This window comes from Aulostomus chinensis, chromosome 23, assembly GCF_037954235.1.
Source record: "Aulostomus chinensis isolate RoL2024-O1b breed Wild chromosome 23, RoL_Achi_v1.0, whole genome shotgun sequence".
NCBI classification, from domain to species: Eukaryota; Metazoa; Chordata; class Actinopteri; order Syngnathiformes; family Aulostomidae; genus Aulostomus; species Aulostomus chinensis.
Window position 1 is genome coordinate 22,249,940 of NC_141342.1, and position 23,355 is coordinate 22,273,294.

General features: G+C 49.5%; 1 protein-coding gene across 1 annotated transcript in view; it reads left to right on the forward strand.

The window, feature by feature from the left end:
* Positions 1 to 23,355, forward strand: part of myo1d (myosin 1D) — a 58,240-nt gene that overhangs the window by 890 nt on the left and 33,995 nt on the right. The window contains exons 2-11 of the mRNA XM_086194858.1: positions 15,027 to 15,235; positions 15,667 to 15,760; positions 16,572 to 16,737; positions 17,134 to 17,187; positions 17,658 to 17,753; positions 17,910 to 18,026; positions 18,839 to 19,042; positions 19,284 to 19,429; positions 19,516 to 19,630; positions 20,568 to 20,738. Of these exons, the coding sequence (XP_086050984.1) occupies positions 15,027 to 15,235; positions 15,667 to 15,760; positions 16,572 to 16,737; positions 17,134 to 17,187; positions 17,658 to 17,753; positions 17,910 to 18,026; positions 18,839 to 19,042; positions 19,284 to 19,429; positions 19,516 to 19,630; positions 20,568 to 20,738 (1,372 nt within the window). The remainder of the gene's footprint in view (positions 1 to 15,026; positions 15,236 to 15,666; positions 15,761 to 16,571; positions 16,738 to 17,133; positions 17,188 to 17,657; positions 17,754 to 17,909; positions 18,027 to 18,838; positions 19,043 to 19,283; positions 19,430 to 19,515; positions 19,631 to 20,567; positions 20,739 to 23,355) is intronic.

The window sequence follows — 23,355 nt, forward strand, 5'->3', positions numbered from 1 at the left end:
ATTAGTATTAGTATTAGTATTAATATTAGTATTAATATTAGTATTAGTATTAGTATTAATATTAGTATTAGTATTAGTATTAGTATTAGTATTAATGTTAATGTTAATGTCAGTATTAGTATTAGTATTAATATTAGTATTAGTATTGTTGTTGTGGCCGCCGGCTCAGACCTGCAGGCCTGTCTGTGGCCTGACCTCAGTTCTAAAGTGTTCCTGGGTTCTGTTCTGAGAACCAGTGATGTGGTCATGGCGTCTACGGAGTCCCCAGCAGGAGACCCAACGTGTTCCCACGCTTTACTTCATCACGGCGTGGGAACCATTTTTTTCTCTCAAAGGATGGTTCCTCTCTCTGTGACCCCCGGGCCTCCCTACAGTTCTCAGGTGCACCTGTAGGTCCCGCTGGATGCAGCACGCCAGCAGTTAAACCCTCGTATCCCTCCCTCCCTCCTTCCTTCCCTCCTCCCTCCTTTGCTTCTTCCTTCCTTCGTTCCTTCCCTCCCTCCTTCCTTCCTTCCTTCCTGCCTTCCCTCCTCCCTCCTTTGCTTCTTCCTTCCTTCCTTCCTCCAGTCAAACTGGTAATTCCATATAAACTATGCGTGAGGCTCCGCTGCGTCGTCCGGGTGTCAAAGGTATCTGGTTTGGTCACTGACGCTTCACCCTCTGCAGCAGCGGTTGGTGGCTCAGGCTCTGAGGTGTTCACGCTCCCCACAGCAGTTTAGTCAACAACTAAATTCAGGTTTCACAATTTATTCCTCAAGTCTGTTTCTCAAGATTTCATCGTGTTTTCAGTCCATTCATGTCAAAGAGTCAGAAAGGCAGACTGGAACCACTCAGCCAGGCTGAGCTGACTCAGTGTCTCTGGATGGTCGCGTGGTTTCAGCCACGCCTCCTGGAGGAGCTTGTGGTGAAGTTGGTAGCTCAGGCGGCGAGGGGAGACGACCTGAGAGCGACCAGACAGCCCCGGCCTCACTTTCCCAACTCTCACCCAGTGTGTGTGTGTGTGTGTCTGTGTGTGTGTGTGTGTGTGTCTGTGTGTGTGTGAGTGTGTGTGTCTGCGTGTGTGTGTGTGTGTGTGTGTGTGTGTGCGCACCTTTTCCCTCCAGCCAGACGCTGGAGCCGGAGATGGCGTGTGCAGATTGTTATTTGTGGAGGGTGTGGCCAGCCAGGAGTGCTTCCTCTCCCAGAGGGAGAGTGTTTGCTCTGGCTGGAGCGATGGAGAACGCCGGGGCCTCCTCTGTCCTCCAGGGTGGAGTTTACATCAGGAGATCGGAGCTTTTTCTACTTGATAGTTTGGAAATGAACACGAGTGCTTTCCTCTGATCCGGTAATCTGTCAGATGTGCCTGGATGGAACCCGGTCAGAGGGTCGTGTGGAAGATGCTGCTGCGTCTGAGGTGGTGGAACTTCGCTCCTTATCAGTTTTCGGGCTCTGCATCAACACCTCCAAGACGAAAGCTTCGCAATTAATGAGCTCAACCCAGATTGTATCTACACACAAATATGCTGCTTTTCAACCAAGTGCTGACACCACCATTGATTTCTGCTTCATTCACTTTTCCATTATTTGCCACAGGTTAGCGTTAGCTTGTCAAATCTAGCAACCTACACAGGTGGTGTTTGGAGGTTGATTCTACAGAACTAAGGGTATTTATTTACTTCATGTTCGTTAGCAGTTAGCTAACGTTAGCTGCCAAACGTTAGGCACTATGTCTGTTCTGTTTCAGAGAGTAATGACAAAAGTTATTCAGACTTCTGAAATTAATTGTAAAATCCGATATTAGCATAAAATCTGAGAGCTCAGATCTCCCTGGCTGTCTGTCTGTTTGTTGGGCTGTGGCGGGGCTGGACGGTTCTGTCCATGCGTGGGTAGCCGGTCTGGGACACGTCAGGTTCTGATAACAGACATCTTCAGGTATTTGTTGGAAGCAGGATGAGTCTCCTTCCGCGACTCGCACGGTTTGACTGAGCTAAACAGGGGACTTCTGTTTGTAGCGCTCAGTGTTTGCTGTGTTGGGAGGAGTCACATCCCCATGAGGGCTGTGATTGGACAGATTGCTCGTTTCCCCCGTTTGTGGCTGGTCGTGGTTGTTGAATCTGACTGGGTTCGACTTGAGGCTGAAGTTCTCGACGTGGTCCAGAGAGCGTCTAAGCAGAGATGCCCATCTTCAGATGGGTGCCAGGATAAGAGCTTGTCCCAAATTCCTGTCTGGTCCTGGAAGCTTTGCCTGACTTGACCTGTTAGCAGACATCTTGGAACAAACTGGGTTTATGTAAGAAGATCAACTGATATGAACTTGAATATGACTCAGACAGCCACTGCGAGCAGCCCACTGGGCCAGAACATCAGGAAGTTCTCATATTTGTGAGATTGTTCTCTCCCTGAAGATGGACTGACCACTCACGTGGACCAGCCCTGAATGAGGGACGGGTATGTAAGAACTACAGCCTGACTACAGATGGACTGTGGCAGGGATGAGCTGGATTTGTAGTACAACAGGAAGTTAGTATCTCCATGGTTCCCTCCATTGAAGGTCACCTTCACGACCTCAGGAGGCTCCTTTAGACTCTCACTAGGAACCCAGGTTTGTAAGACTCTCCACCACTCCAACATCCACCAGTCTGGTGTTTACTGGTGGATCTGATGTAGAACTGAACCTCCACCATCCACCAGTCTGGTGTTTACTGGTGGATCTGATGTAGAACTGAACCTCCAACATCCACCGGTCTGGTGTTTACTGGTGGATCCGATGTAGAACTGAACCTCCACCATCCACCGGTCTGGTGTTTACTGGTGGATCCGATGTAGAACTGAACCTCCACCATCCACCGGTCTGGTGTTTATTGGTGGATCTGATGTAGAACTGAACCTCCAACATCCACCGGTCTGGTGTTTATTGGTGGATCTGATGTAGAACTGAACCTCCACCATCCACCGGTCTGGTGTTTACTGGTGGATCTGAGGTAGAACTGAACCTCCGACATCCACCGGTCTGGTGTTTACTGGTGGATCTGATGTAGAACTGAACCTCCAACATCCACCGGTCTGGTGTTTATTGGTGGATCTGATGTAGAACTGAACCTCCACCATCCACCGGTCTGGTGTTTACTGGTGGATCTGAGGTAGAACTGAACCTCCGACATCCACCGGTCTGGTGTTTACTGGTGGATCTGAGGTAGAACTGAACCTCCACCATCCACCAGTCTGGTGTTTACTGGTGGATCTGATGTAGAACTGAACCTCCACCATCCACCGGTCTGGTGTTTACTGGTGGATCTGATGTAGAACTGAACCTCCACCATCCACCAGTCTGGTGTTTACTGTTAGATCTTAGGTAGAACTGAACCTCCACCATCCACCGGTCTGGTGTTTACTGGTAGATCTGATGTAGAACTGAACCTCCAACATCCACCGGTCTGGTGTTTACTGGTGGATCTGATGTAGAACTGAACCTCCACCATCCACCGGTCTGGTGTTTACTGGTGGATCTGATGTAGAACTGAACCTCCACCATCCACCGGTCTGGTGTTTACTGGTGGATCTGACGTAGAACTGAACCTGCTGGTATCTCCAGTTGATGGGAACCACACACCTGATGTCAGCGTTATCATACAACAGGATGTTAAATATCTCACTCCTCATGTCCACAAATAAAAATTGGAATTCCTGAATATTCTGAGGTCCGCAGGTTTCGTCTGGGATCCTCCGTGATCTCAGATGAGTCTGCGAAGCTCCCTCTTCTGATTATTTTGGTTCAGTTTCTTTCTTGAATGTCTTGAAAACAACTGAGCTCCTCCACAGGTTTTTGATTCACAGCCGCTATCAAAACAAGCTAACAGGCTACAAGTGAGCTAACAGGCTGAAAACAGACTAACCCAGTGGCAGTGACGGCTCATGAGATGCGCTATAGACAGCGCTGATTATCTGATGGCGTCATCACGGTGGCATAACCTGATTGGCTGAATTATGAGAATGTGTTGTCTCCGGGGTTCCTCTGATTGGTCAGACGTTTCTTGTTCATCACTGTAAAGGCGGTCTGTTGTGCTCAGACGAGAGCTTGAAGGTACGATCTGACTGTCTGAATAAAGAAGAGCGGTGGGCCGCATGATGACCACAGGAAGTTATTTCTGAGCAGCAGCTCAGAGTCCCAGCAGCCATCTTGTTCTTCTCCATGACTTTATAAGGCAGCGAGGGTGTGACTGCTACTCGGAATCCAGGAAAAATCCATCTGGAAAACTGTGTGTGCCTTCCTGAAAGTTACGGAGCGTCAAGAAAATGGAGCTTGTTCTCACGTTGTTGGAGGTCCTGATGGGCGGAGCCAGAGCGAGTACACCTGGTCAGCCTGGTTGAGATCAAGGGGCGTGTCGTGGGGAGTGGTTTGGATAGGATCTGACCGAATGAGTTGCTCAGAGTGATTTGACCTTTGACCTCTGTCTACGGGGGGTTCAAGAGCAGGAAGCCCCCCCCAAGCTGCTCACATTTCATTGCTTCCTCTTTGGAGCTCTGCAGGAAGCGAGTGGTACTGATGTGAGAGGATAACAATCTTTACCAGATATTTCTGCTCTCATTCCTCATCATAAGCGACCGTAGCGAGCGTCGCATGGCGCCGGCTGTGGGATTCACGCTCCAGGTTTGTCCTGAACTCAGATTTCAGTCTGAGCAGCTGAGGACGAGGCACAAGCCCACGTGAATCGCAGTTCGAGCTCCTGCCATTGTGGAATCACACGAAGGGCAAGTATTTCTTAAAAGTTAATCGCGTGTCAGAATCCCATCTGAAAGCATGTGGTGGCGCTGTGGAGGCGCCCTCCTTAACGCCATCTCATCTCTAGACTCATGACATCATCTTTGTTTCATCCTCATAAAGATCACATCATTAATATCACAATGAAATCAGAACAATGATGTACAAATACACCTTCCCTTTATTGTCCTACATGGTATCGCAGTATCAGTCAGTGTCGCAGCACTCAGGTACTTGAGTGAGCCGTGCAGCCCCGCTGGAGCTGCCAGGGGAGGGAACATTTTCATATCGACACATCCCTGAAAACGCACTTGGTGACATCAGTGAAGGTGCTCACTGACAGGACGTCTGAAGCCTCAGTGTCTGGATCGTCAGGATGTCGATGGGAGAGCAACCATAAGATAAACGGACCGGGCTCTTTCATGTGCCGTCAGAGGAACAATGGTTCTGCTGTTGTAGACTGGAGGAGGTGTGGCGGAGAGAGAGAGTGAGAAAGAGAGAGAGGGGGAGTGGGAGAGAGTAAACAGACAGATCAAAGTACCCGTGAAGCTCAGGTGAAGGTCAAAGGTCATGTTATGTTCTGCAACCGTGAAACTGCAGTGAAAGCAGCAGCAGCACGAGAACATTTAATGTTCCTGAACGTGTGTTTCCTTGTCTTGGTCTCGTTCGTGTGAATTCTTCAGAGCAGATCAAAGTGTCGGGACTTGGCAGCGAGTCTGTTTAGGAGCTGATCTCACATGTGTGCTCATTCCTCAGCAGTAAAACCAAAGTCCAGAACGCTCCGTCCCGATAGCCCCGCTGCTCCGATGGAACCGGCTGATAATGAGCAGCAGACGCCTCTCAGGACGTTTAATCCTAGCTGCTTATTAACGTTCTTCCTGGCAGCGGCGGTCAGAGACTGGAGCAGAAATATTTACAGATGAGCTGTGAGATAGAGGGCGGCTTCAGTAGCTGCTAATCCTGAAGCCTGAGCAGGCGAAGCAGCTCGCGGGCCTGCGCTCAGCTCTCAAACGTCCAGTCTCACCACAAGAATTTCCATACAACCGTCTGTAATCTGAAACACATTACCATCCTTACACAAACAGAGCTCTGCTTGTGCAGCTCTCGTCTCCACTAAAATAAGTTCACCAGTTCTGAGACGTCTCATTTGTGGACTGCTGGCGTTGGCAGGCGGTGGAGGCCGGCCTCCATCTTCCCTGCAGCCAAAACCCTTCTAATATTCCTCGTTTAACATCTCCCTCTCAAACTTCACTCTCATCTCACGTCCAGCTTCTCCCCTCCTGCCTCAGGGTGTGGTGTGAGTGTGGTGCTTCACATCCCAGGTATGTGTCGAAGGGTTTCGCTCCAGGGTTGACATCTGATATCAGGCAGATGCTGACGAGCGAGAATCTGCTCTCTTCAACAAGAGAGCGCTGGGAGAGCCACGCCAACCTCAACCAAACCCTGGTGGAGAAAAAAAGCTATTTTTTGCTGTGTGAAACTGATCAGACCCCAAGTGTAACGGTTCTCCCTGAGCTCCACCCCTCCACCACGTTTGGTGAAAATCACCTCCTAGTTTTTGCTGACAGACGAACGCCACCATGATGCGGTGACTCCGTCTGTTGTGCAGAATGGACCACATGAGTCTCCTGAGGGCGTGTCAGCACTGTCAGAGGGACGGACGCGGCGTCTCTATTTATAGACACGTGGTTGAATGAAAACATCATGGACGCAGTTCTCCAGCTTGACTGAGCAGCATCACTGGTGGCGAGGAGCAAGGGCGGGGCCTGGTTGTTTACAACAACAAATCATGGTGCTATGACGCTGAAATGGTTTCTAAACTCCTGGCGGCAGCCATGATAGATGGTCCTCAGGAGGGTTGGGGGGTCTGCGGCCTGGGAGGTTCACATCGAGTGTGGTGGCGAGGAATTTGGACTACTTTGTTCAATTGATTTTGACATTTTCAGGAAATTATCTGTCATGTCATATCGTATTGCAGTATTTCATAGTAAAAGTACATCATGACCGATGTGTCCTGCGAATACTCAGCCTTGGTGGCAGCTGTATGTTTGATATTCATGTCGGAAATTGCAAAAATTAAAGCTTCTTTCCCCCCTCCATCACTCCTGAGTGACTCCAGGCTGCAGGAAGAACCAGCCACGTAGATTTAGCTTGAAGCTAACAGAGACTGATGCTAACAGCAGCTATAAACTGTCCAGAAACATCTTGTCACCAACTCTCCAGGTCTCTGGTAATCCAGGCCTCCTTGATCCAGACGTAGGATCAGGATCCACCAACACCTGGACTGGAGACCAGAACTAGTGAGTAACACTTGTTCGTGGTAGCACTGAACCGGCTTTGGTCTGCTGAGTTTAGCTTGGAAATGTCTTTAAAAAGACAAAATACAGTTTTTGGTTGCAGTATCGCTCTGTCAGGTTGGACACATCATCAAACTTTGATTGCAATCGCTGTTTTTTCCTCTGATCATCGAATGGTCACGCGGTGTTGGGCTCCTCTCTGATGGAGCGGGTCTGGAGGTCTGTCAGCTCCGGTGGTGGCTGAGTGCCTGATGGAGGTGGGGGACGACGTGTTATCAGGTCCTTATCAGTCCTGCTTGATTCCTCTTCAGTTCCCGTCGGTCCTCTGGTGTTGACAGTGTGAAGTTCAAGAATTGTGGTAGAAGAATCAGTTGCAGCCGTGCTTTTGTTACAGTCTCGTTAAAGGATTTAACGCTGTTTTTGTCTCGTTAAAGCCGTCTGGCTGCTGCGTTAACGAGGTCGACTGTCTGCAACGTGACCCCAGACAGCCTCCCAGCAGCCCCGGTGTCTCTAGACAGCAGCACAGGAGGCGTGATGCGTTCATGGTCATGTCCCTTCTCAGCCACTCAGCTCATGACTCAGGATGCTGGTGCTGCACTTCCACCAGCTGCCGCGATGATGTCATCATCACATCCTCTGGGTCCTATTGTTCTCTGGTCCACCTGTTGGATGTGAGCCACGGTGGGGGTGCAGGGGTGGAGCCGCTCCTCGCTTTCACAGCCAGCAGCACCTCACATCAGCACGCCGGCTTGGATTATTGACACTCGCTAACACATCTCGTTGACATGGACCATCAGTGTGCAGGTCCGTTATTCTTTTATTCTGTCCTGTTATTCTTGGTCCGGTTTTCCACCGCTGCCCTCCGTCAGCCCAAATACAAACCAGAGATTTCCTCAAATAGCTCGTTGAGTAATGTCTGGTTCTCTTGGACAGGTTCCTCTCTAGTTTTCACTCGTATGTCCATTCATGTCTTTTATAGCTCTCTGGAACTCTGCAGCAGCAACTTCAGTATTCCTAATATTGTGTACATTATGCAGGGTAGCGTAGCCATCCAGCAACTGAAGGGTCGCAGGTTCGATCCCCACTTTCCCCAGTGACCATGTCCAAGTGTGCTTGAGCAAGATACTGAACCCATAATTGCCCTGCCATGGACTGGTGATCTGTCCAGGGTGAACCCTGCCTCTCACTAATGTCAGCTGGGATAGGCTCCACCCCCCCTGACCCTTAACGGATAAGAGGTATAGAAAATGGATGGATGGATATAAATTATTCAAATTCATAGCCAGAACCTTTCTGTTCTTCAAATGTTCTGATAATGTTACCATGAACTGTTTGGGTCGTGTCTCCAGCCAGAGGGTTTTGTTGTTCTCTTCTCAAAGGTTGGACAACATTCTCGACGTTTGGTGGAGACCTTCATGAGGACATCATCATTCATCCTTCTTTTTTTAAAGATATTGTTTAGGGGGCATTTTAAAGTTTCATGCCCATTTCCAGTGAAAGTCTGCTATAGTCCATCATCCTGAGAACCAGACGATAAGATAGAGACGCATCTCTGGGGAGCTGAGACCCAGGCTAGTTAGCTTAGCACAATGACTGGTAGTGGGTGGGAAGTGTTAGCGTAGCTCTGCATTAATATCAGGAGGGTTGTGGTAACCTTGGTGATGAATACCAGTTTAACATGAGGAGACATTGTAGTGGTAGAATCAGACACGTAGCCGGAACTACTTTCCTGACTGGGAGCAGTGATTTGACGCAGCACCTCCAAAGCTCCACTGGAACTTGGGTCAACAGAACCAAAGGTTTGTTGAGGACCAGAAAAGCGACTGCTGCTACTGATGATGATGAGGAGGAGGAGGGTTCCTGCTGGACACACCAGCATCCTGGACCTGAGCTAGCTGATGCTAACACTTCCACCCACTACCAGCCATTGAGCTAAGCTAACTAGCCTGGACCTGAGCTAGCTGATGCTAACACTTCCACAGACGAGCAGCCATTGGGCTAAGCTAACTAGCCTGGACCTGAGCTAGCTAATGCTAACACTTCCACCCACTAGCAGCCATTGGGCTAAGCTAACTAGCCTGGACCTGAGCTAGCTAATGCTAACACTTCCACCCACTAGCAGCCATTGGGCTAAGCTAACTAGCCTGGACCTGAGCTAGCTGATGCTAACACTTCCACCCACTAGCAGCCATTGGGCTAAGCTAACTAGCCTGGGTCTGCTCCTTGTATCTTCTTGTCTGGTTCTGGAGAAAAGTTCCTGCCCTTCATGTTCTCCTGCATTTACAAGAAAGTGTTCAGAATCCTCCCTGACATGCTGCAGATACAGGGTACTAACAGCTTTGTGTGTGTGTGTGTGTGTGTGTGTGTGTGTGTGTGTGTGTGTGTGTGTGTGTGTGTGTGTGTGTGTGTGAGAGCGAGAGAGAGAGAGGGTGAAGTGAGAGTGGTGAAGTTGGTAAAGAAAGGAGGGTCAGCCACCTGATCTGTGTACACATGGCTCCCATTTCCCGTCAGTATCATGGCGTCCGGCCTCTGGGGAACTTCCTGTAGCGTGAGCAGGAGGAACATGTGCTGCTGTTCTTTTCAAGTTTCTGCAGGAGTGAGTTTAATATAACTGTTCAGATATTCCGTTTTATGTTGATGGAATTTCTGTACATGGGTTGTTGTTGTCTTTTTATTTTAGAAAAATTATTTTTTGACATTTCATGGTGGGAGATTTGATCTGAGGATGGAGAGAATTTTGTCCTGCTCATTATTTCAAATTCATCCCAGTATTGCTTTCTGCAATTTGAATCTTTGTTTCAGTCTAATTTGATGTCCAAATACTGTCTTGATTTAAATGTAGCGGACCTGCAGAGCCGCCCAGCCACCAGTCCTTCTTCAACAGACTTGATGGAACGTCTTTGATAGTGATCGCCACAGAAATCACACCATCAACCTCTGAATGGGTTGTTCAATGAGATGAGAGTTATGATGTAGAAATATATTTTTACTGCGGTATTGGACATTACATCACAGTCATGCTGCCTGGACAGCGCCTGGTCTTCACACCTGGACGTCTGCAGTCTGTTCATGGCCTCTTTTCCTTCACTTGTTTCTGTTGAAAATTTTTTGAATCGGATGTCACACAACCACAGACAGCAAAGCTGAAAAGCTAACAGGCTATGAGTGAGCTAACTTGCTTTGAGTGAGCTAAGAGGCTGTAGCTGAGCTAACAGGCTATGAGTGAGCCAACGGTAGGAATAGGAATTGAAAACTGGTTCTTGTTGAGAACAGTGTTCCCAGTGTTTCAAGTCCTTGGAATCATTTGCCAATTTTGCTAATTATTCCCTTATCGATTCCAGTGGGCGCGAAAGCTACGCAACGTGTGTGGCGACGTAATTCACCAGTGCAGCCAGCGGGAAACAAGGCACCGAAGCAGCACAAACGCTCGAAAGATAAGTTACATTTCATGAGAAAGGATGACAACAGGGCAACTTGCAATACTTGCAAAGTGGATGTTTCATCAAAGGGCAGACATACGACCAGTATGCAGAAACATTTTCACACAGCACGCGATAACTTTGAATGAACGTGGCGTGTTCGAGCTGCTCTGGCAGCAGCAGCAACATGAGCACGTCCTCTGCTGTTAATACTGCAGTTAGCTAACCAACTCACACTGCCTATCAAATTAGTTCAATGTGCATGTGGAATGTCATGGTACTCCTAAACTAAACAAAGTTTATGCTAATCGACCTGTTTGTTCTTTTTTTCCCAAAAGAGAATCGATAAGAGAATCAATAAAAATCCAAATTGTTAAGCAGAATCGAAAAAGGAATCGGAATCGTAAAAATCGTATCAATTCCCATCCTTAGTTGACAGGCAATGAGAACTCTCACAAGCTATGAGTACGCTAACGGGCTATGAGTACGCTAATGGGCTATGAGTATGCTAACGGGCTATGAGTGTGCTAACAGACGATAAGTGAGCTAACAGGCTAATGCTATCCCTGCAGTGGTCCAGGCAGATATTCAACACGATGAGGGGCAGATGTTCATCAGAACTGAACAGAAGTGCAGCATTGCTTCTCTGATGGGAACCGTAGACAGAAGTGACACCGCAGCTACTAAACAAGCAAATGCTGGTGATCACATGACCTCCTGGGTGAAGGTGAAAAATTTAAGAATGCATTTTGAAATTTGTCGTCAATTCTGGGTGAGTCTGACCTGGTTGTGGTGAGAAGGGCGACTCCTGCTTGACAGTGGTTCCTCTGTTGTTTGTGTCTCATGTTTTGTTGTGTTGTTGTGTGGACAGATACTCTCCCAGTGTCATGACATCAGCGGGGCGGGAAAGTGTGTTGATGTGTTCACGTTAGTTGTCTGTTCAAGCGTGCTTCGTCACAACACAAACAGAACCTAGTTGTTCCCTCGCAGCTCCATATGGGATGAAATCATTTTAATTCCTTCGAGAGCTCAGCATTTATGGCGTGTGAACATCAGAACGCGTCGGCAGCTCCAGCAGGTGATGGAGGCGGAGGTTTGATTCGGCCGCTGGGACGCTGGTTGTGTCATGTGTTGACGTCTCCGTCAGACAGTCTGGGAGCTGCTGTTTCACACTAAGCTGACTTTACAAAGCAGCGGAAAATCCCCTAATGCCGAGTCCAGATGTCTGACGGCTGCAGACCGTGACCGAGGCCTCTGTCCCAACGTACATGAGAGAAGGGAGTCGAGTGTTGGAGTAACTTTGGGAGGTTCCTCCCGAAGAAAGCAGCCCCCACACGTCTGAGCGGCCATTCGAGAGCTTTTCCTCCAGGGTCCAACAGTGACAGTACGCTGGTTCTCCAGTGCAGACACCCTGCCTGGGCTTTGGTTTGGTTTTAACACCAAGGAAGGAACATAACAAACTTCCTCAATATTCAGTTTCTCTTATATATGAAGAAGAAAAGCACAACTTCCTCCCAGAACTAAAACTAGTCGGACTACGAGGCCGTCTGAGCCAGAACCAGCTGAGGGTTCTGGGTGAGTGGCAGCGGGGGGTTGTGATGTCCGGATCTGCAGTTCACTGAAAACATGTGATGGTGAATCCGTTCTTTAACTGATGGAAACAGCAGCAGACTTCATCTCCCAGCATCCTCGGCGTTAAGCCCTGCAGCGTCCTGCTATGACTCTCAACAAGCGCAGCCGTCATAATGAACTCGGAGATTAAAGTGGAACACACACAGATTATCTGCTCACTCTTGATAATTCCTCAAACCCTGAAGGTCAACGCGATGACGGCACGCGCTGCCTCGGCTCACGCCAGCACGGCCGCTGATGTCAGTCATTCCTCATTCAGGGTCAACTTTGGTTTTGGAACTTGTCATCATTTCTGTCTCCATTACATGATCTGAGCCTTGAATGCTGCTGTGCCGCGGGCGGGTGTTCATTTTTGGCCCCCTGGAGACGGACAAGGAGACAGAGGGCCCTCACCGGGGGGCCGAGGGTTGGCTCACATCTACCTCTCACGTCTTCTAGTGTCTCATTGTTGTTTGGAGGAGGGGTGTGTGTGTGTGTGTGGGGGGGGGGGGGGGGGGTCATAAATGACTGGCGCTCTTCCCAGTTAACCATGAAAACGTCCCACCCAAACAAGCATGGAGACAGTGGTTGAGCCCGCCTGCGCTCTGTAATTGACATCTAAGGAGTGTGTGTGTGTGTGTGTGTGTGTGTGTGTGTGTGTGTGTGTGTGTGTGTGTGTGTGTGTGTGTTTACATGTTTGTACATCAGTGTGTGTGGTATTTTATGGGCAGACACATTTTCCTGGTGGAGCAGAAAACATTGTTCTTCTTTCTGAGTTTGTGAGCTGAAGCTCTGTCAGTGCTGATGTCACTGGCGTGTTGTAGCGAGACGTTTCCTGCTGAGGAGCAGCTGAGGAGTTCCTCTGGCCACTGAATATTTCCTTGTCTTCCCTGTCCTGTCCCTGTTCTCTCTCTCTGTCCTCTCCTGTCCTCAGTCCGGTAGCTTCACCAATGAACCAACACATTCCTAATAAAGTTCAACATAAATGGCAACAGCAGGAGTTGATCAGGTTCCTCCTTAGCAGAGCAGAACTGCTTCAGGACAACGAGGCAGCAGGAACATGGATGCTGCTGAACAGGACAGGGGAAAAACAAAAAAAAGAATATTTCTGGGCTAAATGTTAAACTTGTTTCAGGAAGTGAGTTTAGTGGAAATGCAGTTCCACCTGCGCTGCTCCAGGACTTCGATCCAGTCCAACCAACTCCCACCTCATCAGCAAATTAAAGTTGATTAAAAGGACGAGTGACTTGAATTTAAAGGGGTCTGCGTGTCCGTGTTCCTATAAATAGGGTTGTGGAGACCATGATGACCTGACGGTTCTCTAATCTCTTCATCTGTGTGTTGTTCTGAGTGCGAGTGGAACAGATGGACCGGTGGACGCGCTGCCACTGATTAAACTCCGCCTGCTCATCTCCTCCTTCTCTCCTTCCCTCATAACCAGGATGAGGTTTCTGTTTGGCTCACGTGTCTTTGTCCCACTAACACGCCGTCTGGTGATGACACAGGATGCAACAGCGACCAAATCGACCTGTCAGCAGCTCCAGTAGATGATGTGGTTCTAGATATCATCACCTCTGTACCCAGCTGGTATCTCAAATACCCCCCCATTGTTAGAAATCCCTCAGTGGCTGTTCTACGTGTGTTGACCCAGCAGCTCGCCGTGTCGGTCCATGTCAGGGGAGACAGGGACGTCACACACAAAGGCCCCCGATTGCCATCTGAACAATGGAGCAGGCACACAGCCGCCTCCTGCCTGAGGCCAGCCGGGCCACAATGGTCCGATTCATGCCAGCGTGTTAGCATAGCAGCGCCGCTGCCGCCGCTGCTGCTCTCAGACATGAGAATGAAACACTGAGAACACCGACTCACTTCAACACAGCAAAACTGCTTTTCTTCACACTAACGGAGGTCCGTGTTCTCAGAGGGTCTCGCCGTCAGCAGACCTGCTGAAAGGAACACTTGTTGTTAGCCGCCAGCCACGCATGTTTAGCTTGAAGCTAAATATGCGTGGCTGGTTCTGTCTGAATTCTGGCTCACGCAATTCATATTCTGGAGGGGAAATCATCTTCGTGACTCAGGAATCCTTGTAGTGAGGACTTGAAAACCACAATAGACTTCTAGGGTGAAGTATCACTCACAGGCAGTACTGCACCCTGACATGCAGTCGTTGTACTGAGCAGCATCCAGGTGTGAATGTGTGAGGGTTATGAAACGGATCATCTTTGATCAGGAGAGGAAGGAGGTTTGGAAAACAGAGATGGCAAAAGGAGGGTCACGACCTGGTCCTGGTCCTGGTCCTGGTCCTGGTCAGTGCTGGGAGTCCTCTGTGTTTAAACTGCCTCTGGAGTCAGAATCAACATTTCCCCCTACAACTCTTTCAAATACAAGCACTTGATTGAGTTGATCAGTCACAGGCGTGTCTTGGACCAGTTAGCAGGGCCGTGCTAACGCTGCTCCAGGCTGTTCGGCCTCTGGCTGGCGGTGCGGCAGCAGAGGTTTGGCAGCCGTGAAGAAAGAGGCCATTCTTCATCTGTGAGGAGAATCTGGCACCCTGGTCGTCCGCTGAAGAGGAAGGAAGTCAGGCAGGCAACTGGAGAATGAAAGAGACCTCACTGTATCAACAACCAGTTTTTTGAGAAGCGAGGTCGTGACTCTGCAGGTCTCTGACAGGGACCTGAGAGCACCGGTGACGTCCAGCCGAGGTCACGGCGACTCAGAACCTTTCCTGATGATTGTACGAAGGAGAGGCATCAACACCATAGTTTTGTTTCTGTCGACGTGTTTTCAAGTTTCACATTAGAAACTGAGGAAAGCCTTTATTCTTTCTTTAAGGGCTTTTTGTTTTCTCCCTGAAAGAGAAAATGTCTCTTAGTAAGAACCTCTGATGTGTGACAGTGAAAACACGCCATCAACATGGAAGCGCCTTCTCTCATTCTCCTGTTGGATGGCGTTTGTCCTCAGGTTTGAGAAGGGGAGGATCTACAGCTACATCGGAGAGGTGGTGGTATCTGTTAACCCCTACCGCTCCATGAATATCTATGGCCGTGATGTCATTGAGCAGTACAAGGGCCGCGAGCTGTACGAAAGGCCGCCGCATCTCTTCGCCATTGCCGACGCTGCTTACAAGGCCATGAAGAGGAGGAACAAAGACACGTGTATCGTCATCTCAGGTGAGCTCCCGCTGACTCGGTGAGATGAAGAGCAGTTCCTGCTGGAGCGTTCTAGCACCGCCTCCAGTTTCTCTCCTCAGGAATGTCCTGGACAGCATGTGCGTGCTTGAAAATGACAAAAGTTGCTCTTCATTCTGTAAAACAAATATTTCATGTGGTCACAAGCTGTGTGGCAGCCTGGTGAAGGCTTGAGGAGGGTGAAGCGCCACCTGGTGGTGGTGGTGGGTGTGAGGGCCTCCATGAGTCACAGCCCAGTCGTACATGAGTGTGTTTGTGTTGTACACAGAAGACCTGACCGGGAAGTAAAACAGCGTGAAGGTTGGTTGGCTGGTGGAGTTACGACTTTACAACAAGCAGTTGAAACTCCGGAGGTCAGGGAACCAGCGGTAAACACCACAAATATTTATGGTGTAATTGTGTTTGGGTTTCAGGGGAAAGTGGAGCAGGGAAGACGGAAGCCAGCAAGTACATAATGCAGTACATCGCTGCCATCACTAATCCTAATCAGAGGGCGGAGGTCGAGAGGTGAGCCAGTCAACGGCGCAGCGACACCTGAACAGCAAATATCAGCAGATAAACCTGCCGACCGTTTCCCTCCGGAGGGAAACGCAGACGCAGCACCAGTGTCCGGATGACTCGACCGGGCTGAACAGATGAGCAGCGACACGTTTTAGTTGTTCTGTACTTCTCATTCGGTGAAAACACGAGCGTAAAAGACAAATGGCAGCATGAACGATCAGCTGACGTCACACGAGCCTGAGAAGGTCAGGAGCAGCGCTTCACCGTCACTCAAGCAGAATGTGATCAATCTGATGTCATGTTTAGTGCATGACTCATTTAACGGAAACAGATGTGTGTCACAACACACGATACAACAAATGCTCGACACAATATCACAGTTAGATGATATTTCATGTACTGCACATCCTAACATACAGTTTTACTCACCTGAGTACAGCATGTACAAGTACGAGACATCCGAGGAAGAGGGAGTCAACGTTTCACGTATTTAGGACAACAACCATGAGTCAGCATCTCTGGAAGTGTGTCAGCGTTTATTCAGCTGTCGTCCTCTGGAGTGATAAAACCAATAAAAACCTCAAACCTATAACATGAAGACGCCGACAGTGACGGAGCAGCGGCGCTCCTCCGCCTCGCTGGGGCTGTCAGACATGTCCTCAGCAGATTTTACTGCGGTATATTTAAGTGAAGTCGACCAAATCCAGGTGTGTGCTGACTGTAGCACACACCTGGATAGCATTATGGAGTCACAGCAGACGTGATGCTCTCCTGGAGGCCCAAACTGCCAGGTCAACGCCTCCTCTCCCTCCTTCAGGGTCAAAAACATGCTGCTGAAGTCCAACTGTGTCCTGGAAGCCTTCGGCAACGCCAAAACCAACCGCAACGACAACTCCAGCCGCTTCGGCAAGTACATGGACATCAACTTTGACTTCAAGGGCGACCCCATCGGAGGGCACATCAACAACTACCTGCTGGAGAAGGTAATGCCCGTGCAGTGATGGAGGAGGAGGAGCTAAACTGCAACGCTGGTTGCTTTTTTAAAACCAGACAATGTTACAAAGTTGTATCCACATTTCTAGAGATGAGATGCTGTGTGTCACTGAATGTCCAGCAGAACCTGCCTGTAGCTGAGGGAAGGTGCTGTGCAGCAGAGTTCCAGCCAGTAGGTGTGTCAGTGTTGACAGCCCTCAGATTCTCCTCACGTAACAAGCAGACGCACCTGAAGCTCCTGAACTGAGGCTTCGTTTGAGTCTCCACACATCCGCTCCCACGCCACCAGTCCTCATCGTCGCCGTCCTAGCACAGCGAGGACATTTGTCTCTCTTGTTCCCCCTCAGTTTATTTTTTTAATGTGACCTTTGTCTCTTCTCCAACAGTCCAGAGTGATTTTCCAGCAGGAAGGAGAGAGGAGCTTCCATTCATTCTACCAGGTGTGTGTGTGTGTGTGTGTGTGTGTGTGTGTGTGTGTGTGTGTGTGTTGAACACCTTTGGAATGCCCCCTAGTGGGCATCCTTTACCACAGGATGTTTAAGTGTCTTTACAACCTGTAATCCTTCCTGTCTGCGTGCGTCATCGATGTTTGGAGACGGAGTCGTGGTTCGTTCAGTCTCTCTATTGACTGATGGTGCGTTCAGTGTCTGCTCCTCTGGAGAACCCTCCTCCACACACGCACGTTTCTAGCAGCGATGCTGTGATGGATCATCTGTCACCTCGTTGAAGACAAACGACGCTGACAGATGATGCTGATGATGTGACAAGACAGGAACTGCAATATTTAAGTTCTGTCATGATTTATTTTGCTACTCTGGCGTGGAAGGTGTCCGTATCATCAATATGAGCCCAGAGTCCAGGGAGGCTTCCTGTCATGAGGCTTCTGTAACTGTGTGTTTTTGACGTCCAGCTGCTGCGAGGAGCTCCAGATTCTCTGCTACGTTCTCTTCATATCCAGAAAGACCCAACGGCCTTCAACTACATCAAAGTAGGAGGCCAGATTAAGGTGAGCTTCAGCGTACGTGCTAATAATGTAATAATCTGAAGCATGAGTTGCTGTGCATCACCTGATGTTTGGGCGAGGAGCTGCAGTGACTCGAACAGAGAACCGCTGAGTCAGCTGATCCTCAGGCACGTCTCTGTCTCTGCTTGCTTCCTCCAGTCCTGCATCAATGACGGAGCTGATTTCAAAGCCGTGGCCGACGCCATGAAAGTGATCGGCTTCACTGGGGATGAGATACAGACGGTCTACAAGATCCTGGCCACCATCCTCCACCTGGTAACGCTCCACCTTCCCAGATTCTGCTTCTGCCAGTTTCCCACCAGACCAGAACAAAGATGAGCGCTAATGTCTTTGTTTCATCTCCACACAAACGGAAACATCCGATCACACCTGCTGGATTTAGCTCCAGACGTCATCGCCAGATTAGCACTTCGTATTTCCATGACCTGCTTGATTGGTTCGTGTTCACGGTCATGAGAAGTCCTGAAAGTCTCTAATTATCATCCACAACTACTTTAGATTGGAACGAACACGTGACGCCCTTCTGAGAGCACAGGCGTGGACTCGTCAAAAATGATAACCTCAACATTGAGAGTTCAACCGCTCACAGACTCACCGAGGCTGCTGATCACATGACTTCATGGGTGGAGCTAATCACCTTTTTTCATTTAACATGTTTAATTTTATTAATTATTGTGAAGTGAACAGCCAATTTTATTACTAGATCATAAGAAGTTCACATGGAGGCGAGATCACATACAACACGTCAAGTTCTTCTTGTAGCTCACCTTAGCTCACGTGAGCTAAGGTGAGCTAAGGTGAGCTAAGGTGAGCCAGGAAGGTTGTTTACCTGCTGGAGGTTCTTAAGAAGCTGCGTTTTATCTCCTGAGTGTCTTAGACACATTTAAATTGGACGCCATGTTGTGAAGACATTTGTTTGTGTTACTTGATTCATTGTTGAGCAGGTCTCTCTCTCTCTCTCTTTCTCCCTGTCTCTCTCTCTCTTTCTCCCTGTCTCTCTCTCTCTCTCTCTATCTGTCTGTCTCTCTCTCTGTCTCTCTGTCTCGCTCGCTCGCTCTCTCTCTCAGGGGAACCTGACCTTTGGCGTGGACGGTGACGTGACCTTGATAGAGAACACTAAGCTGGTGTCCGTGATCAAAGATCTGCTGACCACCAAAGAGGAGAATGTGGAGAAGGCGTTGCTCTACCGTACGGTGGCGACGGGCCGCGACGTCATCGAGAAGCAGCACACAGCCCAGGAGGCCGGCTATGGGCGGGACGCTCTCGCCAAGGTGGGAGGGGAGAAAATGAGACATTGTTGGTCATCTGTTCTGACACCAGCCAGACTTACACTGTTATGACTCTGAAGAACGAGTAGAACGCTGTTTGTGTGGGTGGCGGCTTCGAGACCAGCACTTCTGACCTTTGACTGTTTTGACATTCTAAGCTGATGTGTAGCTGAATTGTCTCGGAGGCATTAGCTCACCCGCTGGCTCCGCCCACGCCTGACGCTTCGTCTTGTGTCATCTTTAGGCCATGTATGACCGCCTCTTCTGCTGGATCGTCGGACGCATCAATGACATCATTGAGGTGAAAAACTACGATGCCAGAGTCCACGGGAAGAACACGGTCATCGGGGTGCTGGACATCTACGGCTTCGAGATTTTCCAGAACAACAGGTTTGGAGACGGAGCGTTCGGCCACGACAAGATATCACGTGTGGTGATGTGAGACACAACACTCTTGTTCTGTTGTTGCGCTGCAGCTTTGAGCAGTTCTGCATCAACTACTGCAACGAGAAGCTGCAGCAGCTGTTCATCCAGCTGGTGCTGAAGCAGGAGCAGGAGGAGTACCAGCGAGAGGGAATCCCCTGGAAACACGTGAGCGCAGCCGTTGGCCCACCAACATTCCTGTTTTCATTTCACGAGACTGGGATTTTACCAAATCAGTTCAAACATCTCTGTTGTCTTTGACCTTCAGAATAATCTAGAAGAAACTTTTACAGCCTCATTCAGAAAATGGGAAAATTTGAATGATTAATAATCTGGGTGTCCGCCACTTCATTGTCCACTGTCCCCACAGACCCTCCTCTAGGGAGCTGAGAGCCAGGCTAGTTAGCTTAGCATAATGACTGGTAGTGGGTGGGAAGTGTTAGCATAGCTCCGTCTCTGCCTGCATTAATATCAGGAGGGTTGTGTGTAACCTTGGTGATGAACACCAGTTTAACATGAGGAGACGTTGTAGTGGTAGAATCAGACACGTAGCCGGAACTACTTTCCTGACTGGGAGCAGTGATTTGACGCAGCACCTCCAAAGCTCCACTGGAACTTGGGCCAACAGAACCAAAGGTTTGTTGAGGACTAGAAGAGCGACTGCTGCTACTGATGATGATGATGAGGAGGAGGGTTCCTGCTGGACACACCAGCATCCTGGACCTGAGCTAGCTGATGCTAACACTTCCACCCACTACCAGCCACTGCGCTAAGCTAACTAGCCTGGACCTCAGCTAACTGATGCTAACACTTCCACCCACTACCAGCCATTGGGCTAAGCTAACTAGCCTGGACCTGAGCTAGCTGATGCTAACACTTCCACCCACTACCAGCCGCTGGGCTAAGCTAACTAGCCTGGACCTGAGCCAGCTGATGCTAACACTTCCACCCACTACCAGCCACTGCGCTAAGCTAACTAGCCTGGACTTGGGCTCGTTGATGCTAGCACTTGCCACTCACTACCAGTCATAAGGCTAAGCTAACGAGCAGCTGCCCAGCCTTCATACATTACCATGCTAACGTCTTCCTCTCGTCCTGTTGTCAGATTGATTACTTCAATAATCAGATCATCGTGGACCTGGTGGAGCAGCAGCATAAAGGAATCTTCTCTGTGTTGGACGAAGCCTGCATGAATGTTGGTAAAGTCACCGACGAAGTTTTCCTGCAAGGACTCAACGGCAAGCTGGCCAAACACGCCCACTACACCAGCCGCAAGGTCAGAAGGTCTACACACACATCTGACCTTTGACCCCTGACCATTATTGTTAATACTGATGACAGGACATAATGTCAGTGTCTTGAAAAGAAGTCGTTGGGTCCAGTTGTAGATCACAAGCTCCATTTTCATGGTCAGTAACAGTGTACTGTTGGTTTAACCCCGCCCACTGCTGGTCCTCTATCTGAACCCAGAACCGGATCATTTCTCGTCAGAATCATGGAACACAGTCGAGCATCTGGGAGGATGCAGGAAGTGGTCGTTGTAATCTGAGGAACCAGATTAGGTTGCTCAGCGAATCGCGGCGCGTGCCACAGGATTCTGATGCGGTTCGTTGTGGTAATGAGGAAGACTCGCGGTCTCATTCACGTTCATGGTCTCTCCTGCTGCACAGACCTAAGCCACTTTATTGTGATAACATCCAGGTCAGATCAGGTGACGTGACATCATCGTTTATGTGATCCATGTTTCTGTGCTGTTGAACATGATTTTGAAAATGAGTGTGATTCCCTGTGAGGACACTAGAGGGTGCCAGCTGTCAGGTTACAGACTCTGACTCAACACTTTGCTCTAGTGATGTCACTACTAGCCAATGGGAGGGTCCCGAGCTGCTGCTGCTGTTTTTGGCCCAGGTGTGTGTCTGTGTGTGTGTGTGTGTGTGGGGGGGGGGGGTTATGGTGATGTGGTGAAAATGAATGAGTGAAGTTGAACCTCTTCATGGGCAGACGAGATCAAGTGTAAGTGGTAAGGCATTGTTTCAGAGGGTTGTTGTGGCAACGAGATGTTCCTATGTGGTCTGAGGAGTGAATACTCAGAAAACTCATGCTGGTGGACCTGCGGCCGCATCGATCTGAGGAGCGCCGTCATCCCAGACCGCCATCGCTGTCGCTCCTCTGACAGCAGACATGATTGAAAGGTTAAATGTTACAGTGCTCTAGCTGACAGAACCGGCCACAGATCCTCTCTGTACTGCCTGGAGACGTGTTGCCAGGCAACATCAGCAAAGTCTACTTTTGTTGGTCTGCTTGAAGTCACCAGGATCAGAGCAGATAACAACCCAGCCCAAAACAATCAAGTCGCGGAGGCGGGGGGGGGGGGGGGGCGATTCCTGGATCTGTCCCATGGGACTGTGATGTCGTCTAACTTTGAGCAGATACTTGTCGGGCCAAACGCCACCACGTCTCAGCCTTATAAACGTTACAGACAAGAAGATAGACCCTCTTCTAGGGAGCTTGGACCCATGCTTGTTAGCTTAGCACAGTGAATGGTAGTGGGTGGGAAGCGTTAGCATAGCTTCATCCATCGATAGATGTATTGATTGCATCAAAAAGGAACAACAGTTATTAAGATTTCAGTGGTAAACAGTAGGTTCACGTGCATGTTTGACCTTTTAAAACGACACAGACGTGTGCTTGTATGTGTGCAAATGTCCATTCATGTCTTCCACTGAGGTGGAGCAGGCGCCTGTTGAATGACTCTCAGCCAAGAGAAAGAAATGATCATCATAACCAGGCCGTTGCAGCGTTAGCATGGACTCATGAACTCAGCAGTTCCCCCTCAGGTCTGGCTGGCAGGGCAGGCATGCTGGAGTTGGAGTTGATAAAAGATGAGGAGAGTGGGAGGGGCGAGCTGGGAAGGAGAGGAAGGCTGATGAGCTGGCGCCTGGCCTCAACTCAAACGCCAGTCTCAAGTCCCTTCATGTGTTATCACAACACATTCTTTTGCTTTTGTGTGTCGTTTTCGCCACCGAGTCTCTGAAGACTTCTGTGTGTTTTCTTCCTTGGTTCTGGGCCCTAAACCGGGTCTTGTCAGCGTTGTCTGGCCATTAAACAAATATATTTATCACTGTGATCAACATCGATGTTCAAATCTCTGCCAGGAAGCGAGGAGACGAGAGAAAGATGGCGAGGAAGTAGCTGAGTCAGACATCTATTCCAGGAGACGGTCCTGTAACACGATCTGTGCTGTGCATACATTCACGAGATGCTGCTGCACGTGCTCAGTGGATTGACGTCGGTCACATTTAATGAGAGGAGGATGCTGGAGGGCGTTCACGCGCTGTTGATCACTTATCAAGAGAAGGAGGTGAGAGGAAGTGAGGAGGAGAGAAATGTTGACTACGCAAACTTTCTCATGATGGGGGTGGTTTCTGGTGGGTTGAGGCGTCTCAGCGTCATTATAAATTCATCAGTTGCTGGTGAATGTAGAAGTGTGCTGAGCCTGGAGGGAAACGATTCTGCTGCTGCAGCTCCTTCATCTTTGACTCTCGTTGACCCGCTGCTGCTGAACTGTCCTCGCTCACCGAGCTGAGACACCACTGATAGTCACTCATTCATCTGAAGGTTGTGTGAGTGTGTATGGACCCAACAGAGCCACCAGGGTGTGTGTGTGTGTGTTTGTGTGAGTGCGGAGATGGTGTGAGGACTGGTGTCTCTGACAAGCGCCTCCGGAGGGAGGACCTGGATACTCTGAGCGTGTAAAACCCTGACAGCTGCCGCTCAGTAGAACCCTCGTCCTGGTCCCGCTGTGAACTCTGGACGGGTCCGGGGACGGTCAGATGCCACGCCCCAGGTGGTCCGGCTGTGTCCTGCTGAAGTCCAGGAGGACTGACAGAGGA